This window comes from Candida albicans, chromosome 2, assembly GCF_000182965.3.
Source record: "Candida albicans SC5314 chromosome 2, complete sequence".
In the NCBI taxonomy this organism is placed as follows: Eukaryota; Fungi; Ascomycota; class Pichiomycetes; order Serinales; family Debaryomycetaceae; genus Candida; species Candida albicans.
The window spans coordinates 643,109-665,310 of record NC_032090.1 but is presented as its reverse complement, the minus strand read 5'-3'; the positions used below and the strand labels follow the sequence as shown (position 1 = coordinate 665,310).

Below are 22,202 nucleotides of genomic sequence, written 5' to 3'. Positions count from 1 at the left end.
ATTAATATAAAATATACTTAAAGTAAAAACTAAACTATACTAAACAAAACAATAATAAAAGAAAAAAAAACAATTAAAAGTATTGACGTCTAATGTATTTTTTAAGATAAAGAAATCTGTATAAGTTTTTAATGTACACAACTTATCATGGAATTGTTAAAGTCACAAACTACTTGAATTTAATAAGAGAGCAAGATGAATTGTAAGAGGACGAGTCATACAGAGTAGGATGACTCGTAGATATTGACTCATGACATTAAGAAGAAGATATTTATGTTTTGCCGAAACCAAAAAAAAAAAAATACGCGCGACAATAATTGCAACAGAACCCGCAATTTCGATTGTAGGAATTGTTAAAGACGGAAATAGTAAGAAGGATATGGAACATTCGGAACCCTTCAAAAAGAATGAAAAAGAGCTTTCATTAGGAGTTTTAATATTCTTATAAATTAATAAATTGAAAAATGATATGAATTAGAAATAATGGAAGAGGGAAGGCATATACTTCCAATAAAATGTATTTAACGTGTCTTAGATATTGCTGGAAGAGGAGAAAAAAAAAAGAAATAAATAAACACCAACCACCACCACCACCAACAACAACAGCGAAAAAAAAAATTTCAACAATTTCAACACAATTACAACAAACACCAACAACACCAAACATCAAAAAAAAACTGGTCTGCAATTTCTTTTACCATTCTTTTTTAACATTTTTCTTTTTGCAAATCCCACTTGTTCATTTCCTTCCTTCTTTATATTTTAATATCTTAACCACTGAACATGTCTTTACCAATTCCTACTTGGGAAACTCCATTTGGTATCCAATTATGGCCAATTTTTGATTTCGTTGCTTCAAAACTTTCTCAAGGAAAATTTGTCCCATCGGAATTTTTATTTATTAATGGTATTACTCCATTATCAACATTTCCAGAAGCAGCTGTGATTATTGTTATTTATTATATTGTTATTTTTGGTGGTAGATTTGTTATCAGTACTTTGAATTTACCAGTTATAAAATTGAATGGATTATTTCAAATTCATAATTTATTTTTAACTAGTTTATCATTGACATTATTGGTTTTAATTTTAGAACAAATCATTCCTATTTTCCATTCTGGTGGTTCATATCATTCCATTTGTTCTCCTAATGCTTATACTTCCAAATTAGTTGTATTATATTATCTTAATTACATTACTAAATTTATTGAACTTATAGATACCGTTTTCTTGGTCCTTAGACAAAAGAAATTGACTTTCTTGCATACTTATCATCATGGAGCCACTGCATGGTTATGCTACACTCAATTAACCGGGTACACTTCAGTTCAATGGGTGCCAATCACTTTGAATTTGGCAGTTCATGTGGTTATGTACTGGTATTATTTCTTGGCTGCTAGAGGTATTAGAGTTTGGTGGAAAGAATGGGTTACCAGATTTCAAATTATTCAATTTATTATTGATTTAGGTGTGGTTTATTATTCCACATTTACTCATTTCGTTTATAAATATTCCGGTAAAATGAGAGATTGTTCTGGTACTGAAACTGCTGCCGTTGTTGGATGTCTGATCTTGACCAGTTATTTGATCTTGTTTATCAGTTTCTATATCACTGTTTACAAGAAATCCGGTAATGCATCTAAAAAAGTCAAGAAAGCCTAGAAAGGAAAAGTAAACCCAACCATGTCAAGATGAGAGTGAATTGGTTACCACAGATGTTAACCTTCTCCCTTTTTTCTAAACATTATAATTTCTAGATCAATCCCCGATTGGATATATATACATACATATATATATATAGATCCATCAATTTTAAGTAATATTAATAAACAATTAATACAGAGATAAAATTACTAAGATACGATATCTGAAGGGCAATAGTCAACTGTGAGTAGAAAGTAACAAATGCATTCTATAGTTAAATTGTAACGAGTCATTATATTAAACTGATGTACTTCAAAAGATAGGACATAAGATATAAAGCCAGAGAATGAAACTACTCTATTTGTAATCTATAAGATTAACCATGGAGCAATCTGTCAATGTACGCCCCCCACCTCGTCTCCCAATTTTTCTGTTCTATTTGGTCTGGTATGGTAGCAGGAACTACATGACTCTTTTTTTTTCGTGGTAGAAATTAACAGAAAATCAAATAATTGCATATCAAATAACTTCAACATGAGCAGTATGGATTCTATCAAATTTTATATTTCAGATACTGGACAAGTTGTTGAGATTTGTTGGCTAACGTTATAGTTGCCTTCTGTATCCAGTAGATTGTCGATGATAATGACTTGGCCAAATTTCATTTAACACAACAAAGTCAAGTCCGTAATAACTATCAAAGAACAAGAGCAAAAAAAAAATAAATGCTCAATTGAGAAATTGATTTTGCCACACGGAACGGCAATAGTCGCACAATCCAACTTTGGAAACTTGACTAACTCCGAGCCGTGTTAACACAATCGATCAAACTAAAAACCAAAATGAAAAACGACATTTTACTTGTTTTAATTTTTACATCTAAACAATAAGAATTGCATCCAGCCTTTCCGGATACTTTCTTCATTCTTTTGTCTTTTATCCGCCCACATGATGCAAGACATATTACTTTGCATCGCCCTTTCTCCCTTCCCAAAAAAAAAAAAATTAAGCGTGAATAAGAGTTGTCGGATATATAACACTTGAAATTCCAAGCAAAGAAAACAACAGCCGCCAAAAAAAATGGACCATTTTCCTTTACAACTGAAACTGGATAACCTGGATAAACACTCAAAATGTTTTAAATTACAAATACTTTACAAAACTCTTTGTGGATGATTTGTCACTATATCGTATATCGCTAATCGCGGATTTACTAATAGTTTCACAGTCTAAGTAACTCCGTGATCATTTTTTTTAATTAGCTAGCATCAACTCTTTTGCTGACTAATACTTAGAAAACGGGTAAGGTCAAACTTGTAGATAAAGCGGGCTCAAATATTTTAGATACACCATTAAATGATGACTGGGTGCTTATACATCGGATTCCTTGTAGTGTGGTCACATTAATAATCTGAGACAACAACAGTAACCCACAATTTGGAATATGCTTACCCCAAAGTAAATCAAGTCTGGGCAATTGTATACATTAACAATGGCTTCTTATATTTGATCAGGCAACATATGTGCAAATGCTCTTTGTCTCGTTGTTGCTGTTGGTATTTCTGTTGCTATCCGTTAGTTCCATTATTTCGTCGGTTATTCCTTCAAATACATTGTAAAAAAGTACTTACTGACTTTTGTGTTTTCGACATTACTAAAATAGCGCCATAAAAAAAATAAATCTATCTATTAATTTGATCAATAGTCAAAGACACAATAGCAAGAAATAATGAAAGAAAAAAAAAAAGGACTTCTGCCGTGTGATGCGGAATTCATGGGACACTCATTTACATGGCATATACCGTACAAATAAACTTGTCCTGTGAACTTTTGACTGGGTAAACTTAACCAGCAGTTCATAGTATACCAGTGGCTTTCAACAATAATACATTGACGATCTTAACATCCTAGTCATTACGGATAATAGTATCTGGTCATTAGTTTCTCCGTATCAGTTGTTGTTTCCGGATATAGCAAAGATTGGTACACAAAACGAGAAATCCGCACACGTATCCTCTTTCTTTATCATCATCTCCTATTTTTTTCTTAGTCGTTTCGAACACATTACACAAAAAATGTCCTTGAAATCATTGGATGAGAGAAGATATACCTTGAGCTTAATCAATAAGAACCTGGAGTGGATGATTAAAAAAAAGAGCGGTACGTTATAGCCATGGGGGCAAAGAGAGGAAATGATATTATGTGAAGGCTATATTCAAGCAAACTTTTAACTTTAAGGTGTTGTTTCACCAAATGGTGATGTTGAGTGGCTTAGATAAATTTCATTCCATTGATCACCATACCAAGAAAATACAAAAAAGTTTTACATTTCAGTGAGTATCGAACGTTTATAAGTAGTGTTAGTATTGTTAGCCAAAGTTAGAATTTACACTTTTTTTTGAGAAAACAAAATATGCGCAAATATCAATTTGTATAGCCGTGTAATCCAAAACAAGAAATTTGTTAGGTTCGGCGATTTAAAAATCTGATCGGATATTTTTTTAACCATTTAATACGACAGGAGCAATTATAAGTGAAGTGAGAAATTTACGGAACGAGAGATTTTTTTTTTCATCGATGATGGTGGTAAGTGCATGTGTGCGTGCGGCCACACAGCCAAGCAACTACTACGCCTTGACTAAAAATAACACATTACCTCGTTCCTCACAGTAACTCCACCAGTATTTGGGATACTGCTTCGCCCCTTCCCTCCCTCCCTCCATTCACTCCTCCTTCATCTATCAACTCACGCAACTACATCTTCATTTTCTCCTATTTTACTTTTCTTATCTCCTAACATCAACAATCGATACTTAAAATCAACCCACGCCAGAGAGCATAGTTGTCTTGAAAGTTTATTTTCAAGTATGATGACATAAATATCAAAACAAGGAGATATGAACTGATAAATGTATTCTTATTGTGCTCTTCCTCCACACAATTCCCCCAAACACTATCAGACACTATTGAGCGATTTAAATTCCATTTGTTCATATATACAGTGGTTCGGCAATATCAAAAGTTACAGCCGAGATGAATCTTCCTAAAGGGTAGTGTCCAAACGACACTACTAAAACGGAAAAGAAGGCTAAACAAAAAATTGCTTTTTTTTTCAACATACTTTTTTTTTTTGCGCGGATGTTGTTGCCTTGTTGTTGCTGTCTTTATTTTTTGCCGTTGCCGTTTTTGTTAGTGAAAGTGGCCGCGATATGTAACAATTGTTGCAACACAATAATAGATAAAACTAATCATTACTAATATTATTAAGTTTTTTTTTTCTTGGAGGTGGAGACATTTGTTGTAGCATGCGACATTCATTACTGGTCGGGTTTACCCCTATTCACATTTGCATTGTTTATTATTATTATAACTAGGTTTTTTTTTAAAAAAACCACTCCGTAGTGTTATGTAATATGTGGCAAGGTCAGGTTTGAGTATTTAAGCAGCTGTCAATCCTTTAGTCAATATATCTTGGGCATAGTTTTTGAAATTCACCTTCTTGTTGAATTATCGGTTTTTTTGCTTTTACTCACAATTTGTACATATACCGTCAGAGTGTTCAATTTTTAATCTCTTGTGCTTTCACTTTCATTACCTCCACTATATACCACTGTATTATTAACTATAATATCAATTATAACATGTTATCAATGGCCGTAACCCCAAGTAATACTTTAACTTCACAATATCCAACAAAACAAGAAAATTACAACCAAAATTACTGTTCTATTAAATCGCCATCTCCAACATCTACGCCAACCTCAACATCATTAACCATGACTTCTCCACCACAATTACATAATCCACATGCATCAATAACTTTACCATCAATACATTCCTTGGATATCCCAGCTTTTCCACATTATGAGCAAGAGTATAGTCGAGCTAGTGTATTCCAAAACTATTCGTCGAATTCACCCACACCTTCCAATAGTTCATATTCACCCACTTTATTGATACCGAGTAACGATAGACCGGCTTCCTCGTCTGTGTACTCAAATTCTTCAAGCACTTTATTATTAAGTCCTGGTATGTCTACTACACCCAATGTAAATTGTATTGCTCCTGTGTCAAGACCAAGAAGTACGTCAAATTTGACAGAAAATTCAGAGCAACTGTTTACTTCACAACAACTGCATCCAGCTATACTGTCTAATGCCACTATTACATCACCTCAACTTTCAGTGAAATCAGAAAACGAGCAACTTCATGAACCACAAAACTCAAATACTATTATATCACCAAGACAGAATAAGAAAAATTGGAAACCAAGAAAGAAGAAACAATGTCCTGAATGTAATTTATATTTTTCAAATTTAGCTACTCATAAATCGACTCATTTGAAACCAAACAATCGTCCTCATATTTGTAAATATTGTGAACGAGGATTTGCTCGACCAAATGATTTATTCAGACATGTCAAATGTCATTGGAAAGAAATAGGGTCAGATCAAGGACAATTTAAATGTCCTTTCAAGAACATCGATTCATCTAAAAGAGAGAATCAAGAAAAAGTAACTGGTAATACTGGTGTACCAGATCATTGTTGTCATAATACTGGGATATTTTCTCGATGTGATACATTCAAAAATCACTTGAAAGCTATTCATTTCCAATATCCAAATGGTACGAAAAAGGAACAAAGAAATCTAGTTAATGGTAAATGTAGAATGTGTCAACAAGAATTCAGAAATGTCGATGATTGGATGCATAATCATATAGAAACTAATCTGTGTCCTTATGCTATTAATTTGATCAAAAAAGAACATTAAATGAAGAGAGTTAAATTAAGCTTATGTATAGTCTGTATATGCTATGAGAAATGAATAAATGAATTACATGTATAATATTATCTACTAATTCTTACTTTAAGTGAATGTTGAATGGGTTTGAAGGTACTTTACATATAAAGAATTACCACAGTGAGTGGAATGAACAGCATTGAATTATTAGGAAGCTAGATTATAAATCTATGTAGATAGTATTGGTTACGTTCAGATGGAGATGTGTTCTTTTCAATCAAGCACCGTATATTATTTAAAAATGGAAAAATTTATATCCGTCGGTGTATCACTGCATATTGTGCGAAACAGCCATGTCGTCTTTTTCTTGAGACAATTTTCTTTTTCTTCTTACCCACGGCTTTTTGAATTTCCGAACTTCGTGCCGATCTCGTCCCATTCCTTCCTTCCTTCTCCTGCTTCACGTACCGGATCAGCCGTTGTTTGCTTTTTCTTCTTTACTCAAAGTCAAAATGATTGTCGTTCCACTCAATTGTTGCATTGTGTTTTTTAACCAACCAATGCTATTGTGATTGTAGTTCATTCAAAGTAAAGGAAGAAGTTGTTAATTCTTATTCTAAGTACTCTGAAAAGAAACCATCCAACCCAATTTGGTTGAGTTTGAGTGCTACTTAGAGTATTCTTTTGTATCTCCCTTCCCAACACAACAGCATAGACAATAAATATTTGGATAGTTCTTTGATTTGCCTATATTTTTTTCCACAATGGATAATTCTGGGTCTGGGTCTGGGTCTAGTTTTATTCTATTTAGAATCATTCATTGTTACTTCTGTTATAAACAGCCCATACTTGCTTTCTTTCTTTTTTGGTTATGGTAGAAATTAGTATTTATACCCATTGTCGTTATTACTACTGCCGGTGATTTGACAATAACAGTATCACTAAGCCGATCAAGTAGTAGTCACTTCTCCTGAACTATACCTCTTCTGTAAACCAAAACTATTGTAAATTGACAATGCAGACATTTATTCTCCAGCAAATGATTAGACTTATGCCTGAAGAAGAGAAAGGAAAACAAAGGTGATGAGTTGGTTGATATTAATATCAATTAGTCAATTTGAGAAAGAACAAAAGAGACTAATCTTCTCTTCAATTGGTACAATACTAAAGCCTTGTATATCTTGGTGATCTTTACTGATTCATAATTGCAAAATTTGGTGCAAAGAAAAATTGACATGAAATCCAAAAGTGATTGTAAGTCACCTCTATTCTGTAGATAGTTTTGATTTCTATATTTTAAATAAATATATATATATATGTAAATATGAATGTATGTATTCTCTATGAATGGACTCTAATGGAACACACAACTAAAACCAACATTTTTGTAATCTTATTTACTTTCCTCTTTGGTCAAATCACTAAAAATAGTATCGACTGTTAGTAATCTTAAAAGATCAAGAATCAGATACTAAGCTAGTACTGATCATAAAAAAAAGGGCCAATCTAACATACTTGATGAATTTTTCCAAATCAAAATCATCTTCTTTTGATTGGACAATAGGAGCAACTGGTTTTGCTACTTCTTTTTTGGTTTCATCTTTTGGTAAAAACTTAGGAATGGCAATACCTGCAGCTACAGAACCTAAAGTGATAATAGATAACTAGTTGGAAATAGGGTGGAAGTTGGATTTGTTAGTATTCGAACACAAAAAACGCAGTGGGGGGGGGKGGGGGGGCCGCAATAATAATGTCATTGAGTTCTATTTATCCGTGTATACATACTATATGAGCTGGGACTTGTTTACCAAAAATCGTATAAGCGCCTGCCATCTTTTGAATGATTAATAATGTAAAAACTATTTGGTGTAATAGTTGTTTGTTCAGAAATATTCAACTCCCTCCACTTTTTTTCTGTCTCACTCTCTGTTAAGCAACCCTAGCTCTGCTCCAATTGGGAGAGAGCCTACAATAGAAATACTAATTCCTAACTTCGCTTTTACCAAATACACACGACTCAACCACATATAATATGTACATTCTTTCTAATTCTAATATTACAAATTATGTCAACCTATTCTTTCAAGGAGCTTGCTAATCGCCAATAATTCTCAAGATCAAACTTCTTTAATGCCGTGAGGGCTTCTTCATCATCTCTAGAATACATAATACTCCATTTCTGAAAATGCACATCTGGCAATGAGCCCTCCCATACAAGGGAACATTTATTATTGGATAAATCGTCAATTGAATCATTAGTTGCTGATTGTGATACATTTTCTGTCCATTTGATTCTTTTCATCATTAATTTCTTATAATGTCCAATTGATTTTTCTCCGCCTTCGACGATAACTAAATTAAATTTAGGATTTTTCAAACAAACTCCTACCAAATTCTCTTCTTGAGCACTGATATTGAGTTTAAACAAATGTTTAGGATTAACTAACTTGTCAATTTTGTAAACTGTAGTATGAATACCATTGGCCAAATCTTTTTCTTGTTTGTTCCATAATTTTTCATGCTTCTGTTCCTTGGTCAATTTTCGAGCTTCATTTTGTGCCAAATGTTTATCAACACGTTGTTGAATTTCTCTTTTCACTCTATTTTCAACTGCAGTTGGATCTTTAATCGATTCATTGGTCAATACATTCATTAAATTAGATAATTTAACTTTAGGTGGTGGCGGTGGATCTAACCCTAATTTAATTCTGTCCTGTTTCTCTTGTTGTTTAAGTTGTCTTTCATTTTTTCTAATTCTTTTCTGCTCTTTTTTCGTTAAATATACCGGTTGTATTGGAGAGTTTGAATCCTTGGTCTCCCAAATGGGATTGATCAATACAGGATGTTGTATATATGACGTTATAGGTTGGGTTTCATCATCAAGGACTTTACGAGATTCGTCGTTAATGTTCATATAATTGTTATCACGCAAATATGGACGATCCCACCATTCAATCAATGGTTGCACTTCAAGTTGATACAATTGTTCCCCAATGGTCTCATCTGGTATTAATCCTTGTTGTTTAATTGCTTCCAATTCTCGAGTTTGTTCGTGTTCAACTTTCAATTTCTCTCGTAATTTCTCCCCCTGGGCCACATACTTTCCCTGTGAGATAAACTTTAACGGGGGTGGAATATGTCTAGATTTTTTATTATTAATAACCATATCACTTTGATCGAGATATGGATTTAATGCAAGTGGATCAAACCATTTTTGGTTGGATTGTCGTAGTGGATTATGGTCTTTCGGTAATTTAGGAATGTTTGTTAATCCTATATTTTTTAATAACGGATGTATTTCTACATCAAGTCCAGTCTTATCGTTGTTTTCATTATTGTGAACAGCTTCTTTATCTTGGTGAAGCTTTGCTTTTTTAACACCAGGCTTAGAGTTATCACCAAAAGCTCTCTTCATAGTGAAATGTTAAGTAGTTGGTCCGTAATAACGAGCTTGATGTAGATTATGTGTGTTTTGGATGAAAAGTGAGTAGAGTGAATGAATACTAAATTTTAACTATTGAAACTACAAATGTGTAATGAGATGGATGTTGTGGATTGTGAAATATGCACGCACTAGAACAAACGCTCATATAAAAGGGTGTGAAGTGTCGTATAGTAGCAACAAATCTTCCCAATGATTGGTATTTGAGCTACTTTGCACGACATGTGTTCTCTTACACTTGAACTGTATGTCCAAGAATGGAAACATATGCCGGAAGGACGTGAAACATGAGTTTGGTATAAAAGGAATAAGAAATGTCAAATATTTTATATAGTTATATATTTTAATTATGGGAAATTAAATGTTTATTCTGTTCTATAAGATTTAACCGTAGAGATTACATTTAAAGCCTATGGTCCAAATCTAAAAGATACTACAAATTCATTATGTCACATACTTAAATCAAATTCATCAAGCACCATTGCCTACACAGATTTAGAACGGGCTATATCATCATTTAAGTCAGACATTACTAATTTACGCTAAGGTGTTAGCTTATTGGACCAACTACTTTAAATTAAATTGGTAATGCAATCTGTTCTTTATTTGAGTCGAATGCCACGATTATACAACATGAAGCAAACGAACAAGAAAAAAAAAAAGGACAAGTCCAGACTTGACTTTCCCCTTTTTGTTTTGCTTAATAAATGGGAATTGGGAATTTGTCTTTCTCTTTCTCTTTCTCTTTCCCTCATTTACTGTAAATAATAGAAGAATAATTAAATTGGCCCTTAAAATCTAATCAAATAACTATAAACTCAGCAAAAGAAAGAAAGGTGTGTCTGTGTGTGTTGCTGCCATACAACAGAAAAAAAAAAAGGAATACACCATCCGACCAACCAAACCAAAATATTAATTTTATTCATTTCTTCTCTTTCTTCTTTTTTTTTGCCTTCCTTTTATTCCTCTTTCTCTTTTCTCTTTAAACAATTTATTGCATTCAACATTAAACAACCAATTGATATTTTAATCAAATCAAATATATTGAAAAAATTAGATATCACATATATATATATATACATTGATTTGTCTTTAATAATTTGTTGTTGAATTTTCCAATTTTTTTCTTGTTTTTTTTTGATTTTTATTTCATTTAATTTTTATTTGGTTTTTTCTTTAAATCATTGAACATTGATATTAGTTATTGATTGTTATTTGCATTTATCCCTACTATTACAAACTATACATATATATATTTATACCCATATCACATCGGTTTTTAAATTTAAATTAAAATCTTCCCTTTGTTATTTTGAAAGAATTTGTACATCTATTTTAACGTGAATTAGATTCAATATGATAGTTGGAAAAAGAGATCATCACCAGAGAATGGAGATGGCAAAACCTTTGAGATCATTGATTGATAAATTAACTACATGCGATATCAATGAGTTGCCACAATATTTACAAGAGAATTTCAAATGGCAAAGACCTAGAGGTGATTTGATTCATTGGATACCATTATTAAATCGGTTTGACGAGATTTTTGAACAGAAAATTGAAAAATACGGGTTAGATAAAGACAATGTAAAATTGCTGTTAGTTTCACCTGAAGATGAACGTCTTATTGTTTCCTGTCTTCAATTCACTTATATCTTGTTGGATCATTGTTTTGATAAACAGGTTTATTCAAGTAGTGAAAGAATCTACGCATTGATCAACTCATCATCTTTGGAAATTAGATTGAGAGCATTGGAAGTGGGTATTGTCCTTGCAGAAAAATTTGTTCAAACTACTTCGTCAAGGTTTTCTGCGCCTAAACCTGTTAGAAACAAAGTTTTGGAAATTGCTAAATCTTTCCCTCCATTGGTTCCTATTGATAGTACATTGAAACAATTAGCCGAAAATAAGAAAAATAATAACCACAGAGATACTGATGAAAAGCCTAGTATTATTGGTGATCATTATAACTTTGTCTATACATTGGATCCAGAGAAAAAATATCCAAGCAAATGGAAAAGTATAAATTACCAATACTACAAATCAGTACCTAATACTCCAACTTTAAATAAAAATGCATCGAAACTGAAATCTAATGATAAAAAGAAGGAAGATACAGTAACTGAAGGGTTACACATATTTCATTTACCTGAAGAATCAGTGAGAAAATTGACTGTTCAACAATTGTTCGAAAAAGGTATGGAAGTTTTACCTCCGGAATCTTGGTTTTGTTTTGGTATACACGCTCAAATGACTAAATCATTCAACTCTACAAGCAGTGATGCCATGCAGTTGAGAGAAAAATTGATTCAAATTAAATGTCTAGCAGTTGGATTTACTTGTTGTATGTTATCATCTCAAGTCACTTCAACAAAATTATTTGAAACTGAACCATATATCTTTAGCTTTTTAGTCGAAGCAATACTGCCAGAAAACTCATCTTTGGTTTCAAGAGACGTTTACTTTGCTGCCATAAGAGCTCTAGAGTGCATATCTTTCAAAAAAGTTTGGGGTGCAGAGTTGATTCGTACAATGGGAGGTAATGTGAGTCATGGGATCCTATTCCAATGCTTAAGACACATTTGGAAAATGGTCAAAGATCAGAAAGAAGACTATTTTGAAGAAGGGTACATTCACTTTTTCAACTTGATAGGAAATTTGATTAGCAACAAAAGTTTGGTTCCTAAATTAACTGCTGGTGGTATTCTTGACGATTTGATGCCATTTTTGAACTTACCCACTAAATATCGTTGGAGCTGTTCTGCTGCAGTTCATTTGATTACCATGTACCTAGCTTCCGCCAAGGATTCTCTTGATGAATTTGTTACTAATGATGGTTTCACTTTGTTGATCGGTAACATTAGACGTGAAGTTGATTTTGCATTAGAAAATCCTGAATTTGGTGGCGGGGCACCAAAAGATGCTATTGTCTATTATTCGATCACTTTGAGACAAGCAAACTATATCCGCAATTTGATGAAACTAGTAGCAGATCTTATACAATCAGATCTGGGTGATAGATTGAGAAATTTGTTTGACTCACCCTTACTTGAAAGTTTCAATAAAGTATTAACACATCCCCATGTTTTTGGCCCATCTATTTTGGCGGCCACAATTGATTCGGTTTTCTTTATTATTCATAATGAACCAACAGCATTTTCTATTTTAAATGAGGCGAAAGTTATTGACACCATATTGGATAACTACGAGAGTTTGTTTTTACCATCTGGTCCATTACTCCAAATATTACCCGAAGTATTAGGAGCCATTTGTTTGAATAATGAAGGATTAAATAAAGTGAAAGACAAAAAACTCATACAGGTTTTCTTCAAGTCATTCTACAACTTGAATAATGCCAAAGAGTTGGTTAGAACAGAGCTGTCGACTAATTTAGGTTGTTCCCTTGATGAGTTGGGAAGACATTATACATCTCTTAAACCTATAATTTTGCAACAACTCCTGGAGCTAATTGAGAATATGAGTGAATATGTCAATCAACGCTTGCCAGGTATTGAGTTTTATACATCAGACTCGGGCTCTTTGTTTTCAGGTAAGGGCGATGACTCACCAGTCAAAGTTGAAAATGGTAAAGAGATCACTAGCTGGGAGAATGAGGATTCTGCATATTTGCTTGATAATGTTTTTAACTTTCTTGGTGGGTTGTTACAGGATAGTGGCCAATGGGGTACAGATGTTATTCAGAAAATTAGCTTCAAATCATGGATCAAATTATTGACATTGCGTAACGCACCATGGGATTATTCAATGTCAAATGGTATTGTTTCATTTATGGGGATTTTGAAATATTTTGACGACGAAAAAAGAGAATATGGCTTACCTGTTATTATTGAAGAATTGGACAAGACCCTTAAATTGGATTCCGTACTATCTTATATCAAATACAAGGGAGAAGTGTCATATTTTGAAACCATTGAACCTCAACAAGCTACTATCCTTTTACAAGATTTGAATATAATAAACGTCTTGTTGTATTCTTTAACGGAAATTTACATTAACTTGGGGCTGTTATTCAATGAAAGATTAGGTCAAATAGTCAGCCTTTTTTCGAATTCAAATTTGTTAATGAATTTGGTCCAACTATTGGAGAGATCTATAATTGAAGAAGCCATTATTGTATCAAATACACCGGATGAAGTGTTAAAGATGACGCACAATTTTCCTAACGATAGTCCACCATTACAAATAAATGTCTGTGACCCTTCAGAAATCAAAGCGGATACTAAAGGTACAAGTGCTAAATTCAAAAATACTTTGCAGTTGAGAACTGGAAGTTATTACTTTCGTGGCTACATCCCGTTAATTTTGGCTTCTGTGGTTAGGTCATGCATACCAAAGAGACAGGATCATGCAGAAGGACAAGCAAGACAGGATGCAGTAGAAATTCTTTTATCATTGGGAAAAGAATTTACAGATTCCATTGGCAGAAAATTCAACAATTCCTACTATGAGGAGAGTTTTATTTTGAATATTGCTTATGTTGCCCTTTACATTTTGAATCAAAAAGAACGTAGCAAAGACCAAGTATATACCCCTTTTGCTATCTCTCTTTTCCAAAATGGATTTTTCAAAGTTGCTGAAGCCACCTGTATCTCATTATGGAACAAATTGTTGATCATGGACCCTGAATTAGCCTCAGCCACATTAGACTTGAAATATATCAGTACTCAAGAGAGTAGTATCATCAAAAATGCATTAGGACAAATTCTCATGATTTTTGCTAAAACTGTGAATCACGAAAATATTCCTAATGTGCCATTCGCCAAGTTTTACTTTTACCAAGGATTTGAATCTAATATAGAACAGTCTTTGACTTCAGCATTATTGTTGCAAATTAGAAGTGTTGCTTTATCATTAGTCGAGCATACTGTCGGTTCAAAATCTCAGTTAACAGGCACAAATAAGCATCCAGATAATGTCCCAACTCCATTAATTGAACAAATAGCCGTTATTATTAAGGATATATTTGTTGGCAAGAAAGAACTAAGTGACAGTGAATTTATCCCCTTTGATACGAGGAACATTAGTCCACCACTGGATCAATTTGCTTATTTGATTTCACTTGGTATGTCGGAAGATCAAGCAGCACATTTTTTTGAACACGGATGTAATTTGAGTGATATTGCGTCAGGAAAATTTCTTAGATGTGTTGAAATTGATTTGAAAGAAGAACAATGGCAATCTATTGCTGAATCTATTAGAGATGAAAAAATTGATTTCTCCATTGATTTTGAGAAATTCAAACTGACAAAGGATATTTTGAAAGAAAGAAAAGCTGTAGACTTTGAAAATATATGGATGAATATTGCTCAACTGTTTCCAAAGTCTATTCTGTTCATTTCAGATTTTATAATGTTGGTTTCCTATAAAGAGTTTTATGATGAAATGTTGGATTATACACCAAAAATCAAATGGCCAATTGAAGACAAAGAATTGTTTGGGATCAATTTGTACATAATTGCTCTCTTGCTTCAAACTGGAAAGCCACATATTCATAGACGCGATATAATGTTGAATGCTCAGACTTTGATTAATCCTGATATTATTAGTACCGACACGGTCAATGAAAAATTCTTCCCAAGTTTGTTATTGGTATTGGAACGAATGATGATTCTCTTGGAGGAGCCTGAACATGAAATGGCACCTGAGTTACCTTTTACAATACAGAAAAAAAAGGAATTTGATGTTGCCACTAAGGAATTCAAAGCTAAAACATTTGATTTATTGGTGAAGCTTGAAGTTAAGGATAATTTGGAATCCGCGTATGGTCTAGCACGTGTCCTTGTGTTGTATGCCAGAGACAAAAGTTATGCTGATAGACTTGCTGGATCGCAAATTCTTAAAGATTTACTCAAGTTGGTTAGAACAAATGTTAAGAGGAAAACTGTCATTGAAGCATTGAGGACTAGTGTTATCTTGATTTTCCGTTACTGCTTTGAAACAAGTAGGATGGCAGAAAATATCATGAATATTGAAGTGACTGCATTGTTTAATAATCCTATACGTCAAATTAAAGATCTTCACGCTTGTTTGAGAGAAAGCGCACCTTTGGTATTTCGAGACATTGATATGGCTGTTGGAGTTATTTGTAATAATATTTTGCTCGAAGGATATACAGGCGAAGAATCTTATCTGAGCAAGATTGCAATAAGAAAGAGAAAGAACGATGAGTTGCTGCAAGATGTTGAAATGAGCGAGCCTGAAGAATCGAAGCCATTGGTTTCTACTACGATCATAAACCAGCTTTTATCGGAATTGATGAGTGCTATCAAAACAGATTGGTTGTCTGATCCATCAACCGTTGAAGAAAAAAAAGATACAAAAAAATCAACTGTCGATTTGTTTGCTAACGAGAAGTTTTCGTATGTATGTTTTCTTCTTAAAACAATAGCAGAATTGGTTGGTTCATACAAACAAGCCAAGTTGGAGTTTTTGACATTTTCGAAAAAGACTCAAGAAGAAGTCAAACCAAGAGCAACTGCATTAAATTTTTTCATTCATCAATTGATACCTACTCATCTGTTGGAGTCATCAACAGGGGCAGAGTTTGAAAGACGATGTGCTATTTCGTCCATTGCAAAAATGTGTCTTTTGAGTTTGGTTTCTTCTACAATTTCAGGTGATAATGACAGTTCTAAAGCAAAAAAGGAAGATGCTGATTTGGCATTAATTAGAAGGTTTGTTGTTGATTTGATGATGAAAATCTTGAAAGATGTTTCTCAGCTGAACACCTTAGGATCTATCAAATACGGGAAATTGTTGGATTTGTTTGAATTGAGTGGTCTGTTGATTTCAACTAAATTCAGAGATTCAGTTGGACCATTGTTGAATAAACAAGCAACACAATATGACCAATTTCACATTAGTAAAATATATATTGAAAAACAAGTGCCCAATTTGTTAACCAATTTAATTGCTGAATTTGATTTGAATTTTCCTCAAATTGATAAGGTGGTTAAGGCTGCTTTGAAGCCAATGACATTCTTGGGGAAAAGTAAAGTCGAGTATGAAGAACTTTTTGCTGGTGATGCGAATCAAGGTGATCATAATGACGACGATGATAATTTGCCAGAGGACGTGGACTATCATGAAGAAACGCCAGATTTGTTTAGAAATTCTACTTTGGGAATGTATGATGTTGAGAGTGAGGGTGACGATGAGTTTTATGATGCCGAGGATCCCGTTGATGCCATGATGACTGGTGAGGATTTATCGGGTGCTAGTGACGATGGTGATGATGATGACGACGAAGATGATGATGGTGACGACGATATTGATGATATGTCTTCTGAACTATCTGCCATTGACTCGGACTTGGATGGCGGAGATAATGCCGATGATATAGAAATGGAGATAGAAGTGGACCCGTATGATGACGAAAGGGGCTCTGAGGATATTGATGAAGACGCATCTGATATGGAGGATATCGAGATAATTGATGATTTGGATTTGGTATCGCAGACTGACGGTGACGATGACGGTGACGATGATGATGGCCGCGATGATGAAGAAGATAGCTCCTCTTGGGATGATGATGAAATGAGTGAGTATGATGAAGATGAATTAGATGGCTGGATCGAGCAATTAGATGATAGTGAAGATTCAAACGATGAGGTGCAGAGTCGTAGAAGACCTCGGGATCCCTTTACTTCTTTGAATAATGATGCAGAATCTGGTTTGAGGCAACGTTTGTTTCTAGACGGAGAGGCGGATTTTGATGATGATAATGCTATTGAATCAGATGGGGAATTGAGTGAAATGGACTCGAGACTGGATTTTGAGGTTAGGATGGTGACCCCAAGTAGAGGTAGAAGAAGGAGAATTCTCGACCGAGCTGATTTTAATGAGTTGGAAAGAGCTTCCCCGGCATTGAGTGTATTGCTTGATGGATTATTCCGTGATCGGAATTTTGGATCAATTGAAATATCACGATATGAACATTTAAACCACGATACAAGTACTATAGGTCGGTTATTCGAGAACATGATGCATTTAGGTCGTGTTTCAAAGCATTCTAATCAAGATAACAAATTACATATCAAGTCGACTTTGGAACGTTGGTCAGATGTTTTGAAAATGTATTATCCTAGAGATGGTGGTGATCTAGTCTATCCATTGACTACTACAATTATCGGTAGGATTAAAGATGAAAGTCAAGCTATTGCTAATCGTAAAAAAGAAGAGCAAGAGAAAGCAAAGAAGGAACGAGAAGAAAAAAGACGCAAACAGTTGGAAGAAGAAGAAAAAAGACGTCAAGAGGAATCTCGTCAGCGTCAAGAAAGTACAGCTAATGTGCCTGAAAGAGAGCCTGTTATGGTTCGAATTGGAGATAGAGATGTTGACATTAGTGGAACTGAAATCGATCGTGATTATATTGAAGCATTGCCTGAGGATATGAGAGAGGAAGTCTTTGCTCTGTACGTACGAGAAAGAAGGGCAAATGCCTCGTCTACGGATACAGATGTTCGTGAAATTGATCCTGACTTTTTAGATGCCTTGCCGGACAATATAAGAACGGAAATTCTTCAGCAGGAAACCATGGCAAGACGATTTGCAAATTTTGAATCGTCCTCCGCTCAAGATGAGTTTGAAGTTGATGATGCTGGTGAAGAAGATGTCTTTGAAGATGCAGACGACGCGCGACCATCGGGTTCTGGACGTAGTAGTAGTGCTGCTACTACTCGAGCTCAAAAGAAGCCTGCAGGTAAAGTTTATTTCAGTCCTTTGGTTGACAAACAGGGTATTGCTGCCTTGATCAGACTTTTGTTTTCACCATTGACAATAAGCCAGAGAGAGCACATTTATCACGCATTGCAATACATGTGTTATAACAAACAGAGCAGGATTGAGATAATGAGTTTGATGATTGCTATATTGAATGATTGCTTTACTAATAACCGCCCTGCTCAGAAAGTCTACACCCAAGTTTGTAACAAAGCAGGTGGAAACAAAGACAGTAAGCAGCAGTACAAGCTACCAGTTGGTGCTACTCAAATTTCTGTTGGTATACAAATTGTGGAAGCTGTTGATTATCTATTGGAACGAAATAATCATTTGAAGTACTTTTTGTTAACTGAGCATGAAAACACGTTTATTCTCAGAAAGGATAAAAAGAGTGCTTCTAAAGAATCAAAATTCCCGATTAACTACATGTTGAAAATTCTTGATAACAAGTTGGTTACAGACGATCAAACGCTTTTGGATATATTGGCCAGAGTATTCCAAGTTGCCAGTAGAGCGTTGCATGCATTGAAAAATAGTGCAAATGCTGATGATAAGGATGATGACAAGGAAAACGAAAAGGAAAAGGAAAAAGACAAGCCACATGCTCCTCCTCCGCCTGTTATTCCAGATTCTAATTACCGACTTATTATTAAAATACTTACTGGTAATGACTGTTCTAACACGACATTCAGAAGAACAATAAGTGCAATGCAGAACTTTTCTGTATTACCTAACGCTCAAAAACTATTTTCTTTAGAATTGTCGGATAAGGCAAGTGAATTGGGGCAAACCATTATAACTGATTTGAATAACTTGACCAAAGAGTTGGTAGCTGGTGGAGGCTCTGATAGCAAGTCATTTTCCAAATTCAGTGCACATTGGTCAGACCAAGCAAAATTGTTGCGTATCTTAACAGCTTTGGATTATATGTTTGAAAATAAGGAGAAGAATAAAGAAAAAGGAAAAGAAGATGAAATTGAAGAATTGACAGACTTGTACAAAAAGCTTGCTTTAGGTAGTCTTTGGGATGCATTAAGTGAGACCTTGAGAGTTTTGGAGGAGAAACCACAGTTGCATAATATCGCAAATGCTTTACTTCCACTTATTGAGGCTTTAATGGTGGTTTGTAAGCACAGTAAAGTGAGAGAACTCCCAATCAAAGATATTTTAAAATATGAAGCCAAAAAGATTGACTTCACCAAGGAGCCAATTGAGTCATTATTTTTTTCTTTCACGGATGAACACAAGAAGATTCTTAATCAAATGGTGAGAAGCAACCCCAATTTAATGAGTGGTCCGTTCGGAATGCTAGTTAGAAATCCACGTGTTTTGGAATTTGATAACAAAAAGAATTATTTTGACAGGAAATTACACCAAGACAAAAAAGAGAACCGAAAAATGTTGGTTAGCGTTCGCCGTGATCAGGTATTTTTAGATTCTTATAGGTCCTTGTTTTTCAAGCCAAAGGATGAGTTTAGAAACTCAAAATTGGAGATTAATTTCAAGGGAGAGCAAGGTATTGATGCTGGTGGTGTAACTAGAGAATGGTATCAAGTTTTGAGTCGACAAATGTTTAATCCTGATTATGCATTGTTTACACCAGTTGTATCTGATGAAACCACTTTCCATCCAAACAGGACTTCGTATATTAATCCTGAACATTTATCTTTTTTCAAATTCATTGGGCGTATTATTGGTAAAGCTATTTACGACAACTGCTTTTTGGACTGTCATTTTTCACGAGCCGTGTATAAGAGGATATTGGGTAAGCCTCAATCTTTGAAGGATATGGAGACTTTAGATTTAGAGTATTTCAAATCATTGATGTGGATGCTTGAAAATGACATTACTGATGTTATCACTGAGGACTTTTCTGTTGAAACAGATGACTATGGTGAACACAAGATAATCGACTTGATTCCTAATGGTAGAAATATTCCTGTTACTGAAGAGAATAAAAACGAGTACGTTAAGAAAGTTGTTGAATATAGATTGCAAACATCTGTTGAAGAACAAATGGAGAATTTTTTGATTGGGTTCCATGAAATTATCCCCAAGGACTTGGTTGCCATTTTTGATGAAAAGGAATTAGAACTATTGATTTCTGGGTTGCCTGATATTGATGTATCGGACTGGCAAAATCATACTTCCTACAACAATTACTCTCCTCTGTCGCTTCAAATACAATGGTTCTGGAGAGCTGTCAAATCATTTGACAATGAAGAGAGAGCCAGATTATTGCAATTTGCTACTGGGACTTCCAAAGTGCCATTGAACGGTTTTAAGGAGTTAAGTGGTGCCAGTGGAACTTGTAAATTCAGTATTCATCGTGATTATGGTTCTACAGATAGATTACCCTCGTCGCATACATGCTTCAATCAAATTGATTTACCTGCTTACGATTGTTATGAAACTTTGAGGGGATCTTTGCTAATGGCTATAACTGAAGGGCACGAAGGTTTCGGACTAGCATAATATGTTGTTGTTTTATTCCTGGTTTTCATTTTGTAACGTTTGATTTTAGAAATTTGATATTTAAAAGAAAAATAAAAGATTTAAAATTTTGTTTGTATAATAATTTAAGAATATATAAGTCTATCGTTTTATAAATTTATCAATTATAGTTTATGTAACTGCTTCAGCTATCTTCTCTATATCTTCGGTGTCAACCAAATATTTAACCAATTGAAAATTCTTTTCGTTGATCCTTTCATTTTCTTCATTTAAAAAGTTACAATGTCTAAGATATTCCTCTGGGGCAATGGTAAGACGGCCCACTTTAAAAACATATTTAGTAATAGCAATCGCGTTAACTTTATTTTCGGCAGTTACAAATTTAGAAATGACAAATAACCATTTTCTATCCCAGGCTAAAATTCTCGAACTGATTTTATATTTTTCAAAAGGTTTCAATTCACGTTTAAACTGACATTGGACAGTACCGACTGGTACGTATGGAACGTTGGCCAAAGTATGAGACTTTTTGAACTTGCCATTTTCATTATCATAACAAGACCACCAATAAGTTTGAAACAATCTTGTCAACAACTTGGTTCTAGCAATATCCAAATCCAAAAAGTAAGTTGAGTTCAGTTTATGCATGTACATATCTATTTCTAATGGAGTAACATAGGAATTCAATGTGACCCAAGTGAACAAATCCTTAGGTGAATCATAGCCAAAGGAATTTTTCTTAGTAGCATTGTAATGGAATCTATGAGCGAAGAATCCACGGAAAGCTTGGTAATAGAAACGAATCACATAGGCAAATGGTAGTGTCTTATGTGTTGATATAAGGAAGGCTAGAATAATATATTTCAATGTCTTTGTAAACATTGTTGTAATACTTAGTAGGGGGGTGGTTTGAGAAAAAAGTGCAGAGAATTTCAGAGATAAAATAAACGAAAATTAATAGACAAGTCAAGATCAAGATAAAGATGTGTTAATAAAGTTGAAAGTTTATTATTTTTTCAATTGGTAACGGAGAAACAACCAACAAAATCTGTATATCCGACAAATGATTTAGAAAGTGGAAGAGGACGGAACATTTAGTTGTAACTTCCGATACAAGCATTCGGAGATATGTAGTTCTCACAATCCTTATTTTTTGAAGAATGAACACGACTTCCCTT

General features: G+C 34.0%; 6 protein-coding genes across 6 annotated transcripts, besides 1 other annotated feature; 3 read left to right on the top strand and 3 right to left on the bottom strand. All coding sequences in view use genetic code 12, as the record gives it.

Annotated features, from left to right (window-relative positions):
* Positions 1–783: 783 nt before the first annotated feature.
* On the top strand, positions 784–1,662 carry FEN12 (fatty acid elongase; the record flags this gene model as incomplete). Its single annotated transcript, XM_715934.1, has 1 exon — positions 784–1,662. The coding sequence occupies one exon, from the start codon at positions 784–786 to the stop codon at positions 1,660–1,662; it is 879 nt and encodes a 292-aa protein (XP_721027.1).
* A 3,623-nt stretch (positions 1,663–5,285) lies between these two features.
* On the top strand, positions 5,286–6,416 carry STP4 (Stp4p; the record flags this gene model as incomplete). The annotated part of the gene is made up of 1 exon (XM_715935.2): positions 5,286–6,416. The coding sequence occupies one exon, from the start codon at positions 5,286–5,288 to the stop codon at positions 6,414–6,416; it is 1,131 nt and encodes a 376-aa protein (XP_721028.2).
* A 1,363-nt stretch (positions 6,417–7,779) lies between these two features.
* CAALFM_C203210WA (uncharacterized protein) lies at positions 7,780–8,219 on the bottom strand (the record flags this gene model as incomplete). Its single annotated transcript, XM_019475214.1, has 3 exons — positions 7,780–7,807; positions 7,902–8,050; positions 8,172–8,219. 3 exons carry the CDS (start codon positions 8,217–8,219, stop codon positions 7,780–7,782), a joined length of 225 nt encoding a protein of 74 aa, XP_019330759.1.
* A 241-nt stretch (positions 8,220–8,460) lies between these two features.
* On the bottom strand, positions 8,461–9,801 carry PRP3 (U4/U6-U5 snRNP complex subunit; the record flags this gene model as incomplete). Its single annotated transcript, XM_715936.1, has 1 exon — positions 8,461–9,801. The coding sequence occupies one exon, from the start codon at positions 9,799–9,801 to the stop codon at positions 8,461–8,463; it is 1,341 nt and encodes a 446-aa protein (XP_721029.1).
* A 191-nt stretch (positions 9,802–9,992) lies between these two features.
* Positions 9,993–10,462: a long terminal repeat ((psi-2b) Solo copy of the long terminal repeat (LTR) associated with the transposon Tca9; about 470 bp long, 30 copies per genome).
* A 722-nt stretch (positions 10,463–11,184) lies between these two features.
* Positions 11,185–21,045, top strand: TOM1 (E3 ubiquitin-protein ligase; the record flags this gene model as incomplete). Its single annotated transcript, XM_710225.2, has 1 exon — positions 11,185–21,045. The coding sequence occupies one exon, from the start codon at positions 11,185–11,187 to the stop codon at positions 21,043–21,045; it is 9,861 nt and encodes a 3,286-aa protein (XP_715318.2).
* Positions 21,046–21,195: 150 nt separating this feature from the next.
* CAALFM_C203170WA (uncharacterized protein) lies at positions 21,196–21,906 on the bottom strand (the record flags this gene model as incomplete). The annotated part of the gene is made up of 1 exon (XM_710226.1): positions 21,196–21,906. One exon carries the CDS (start codon positions 21,904–21,906, stop codon positions 21,196–21,198), a length of 711 nt encoding a protein of 236 aa, XP_715319.1.
* Positions 21,907–22,202: the final 296 nt, after the last annotated feature.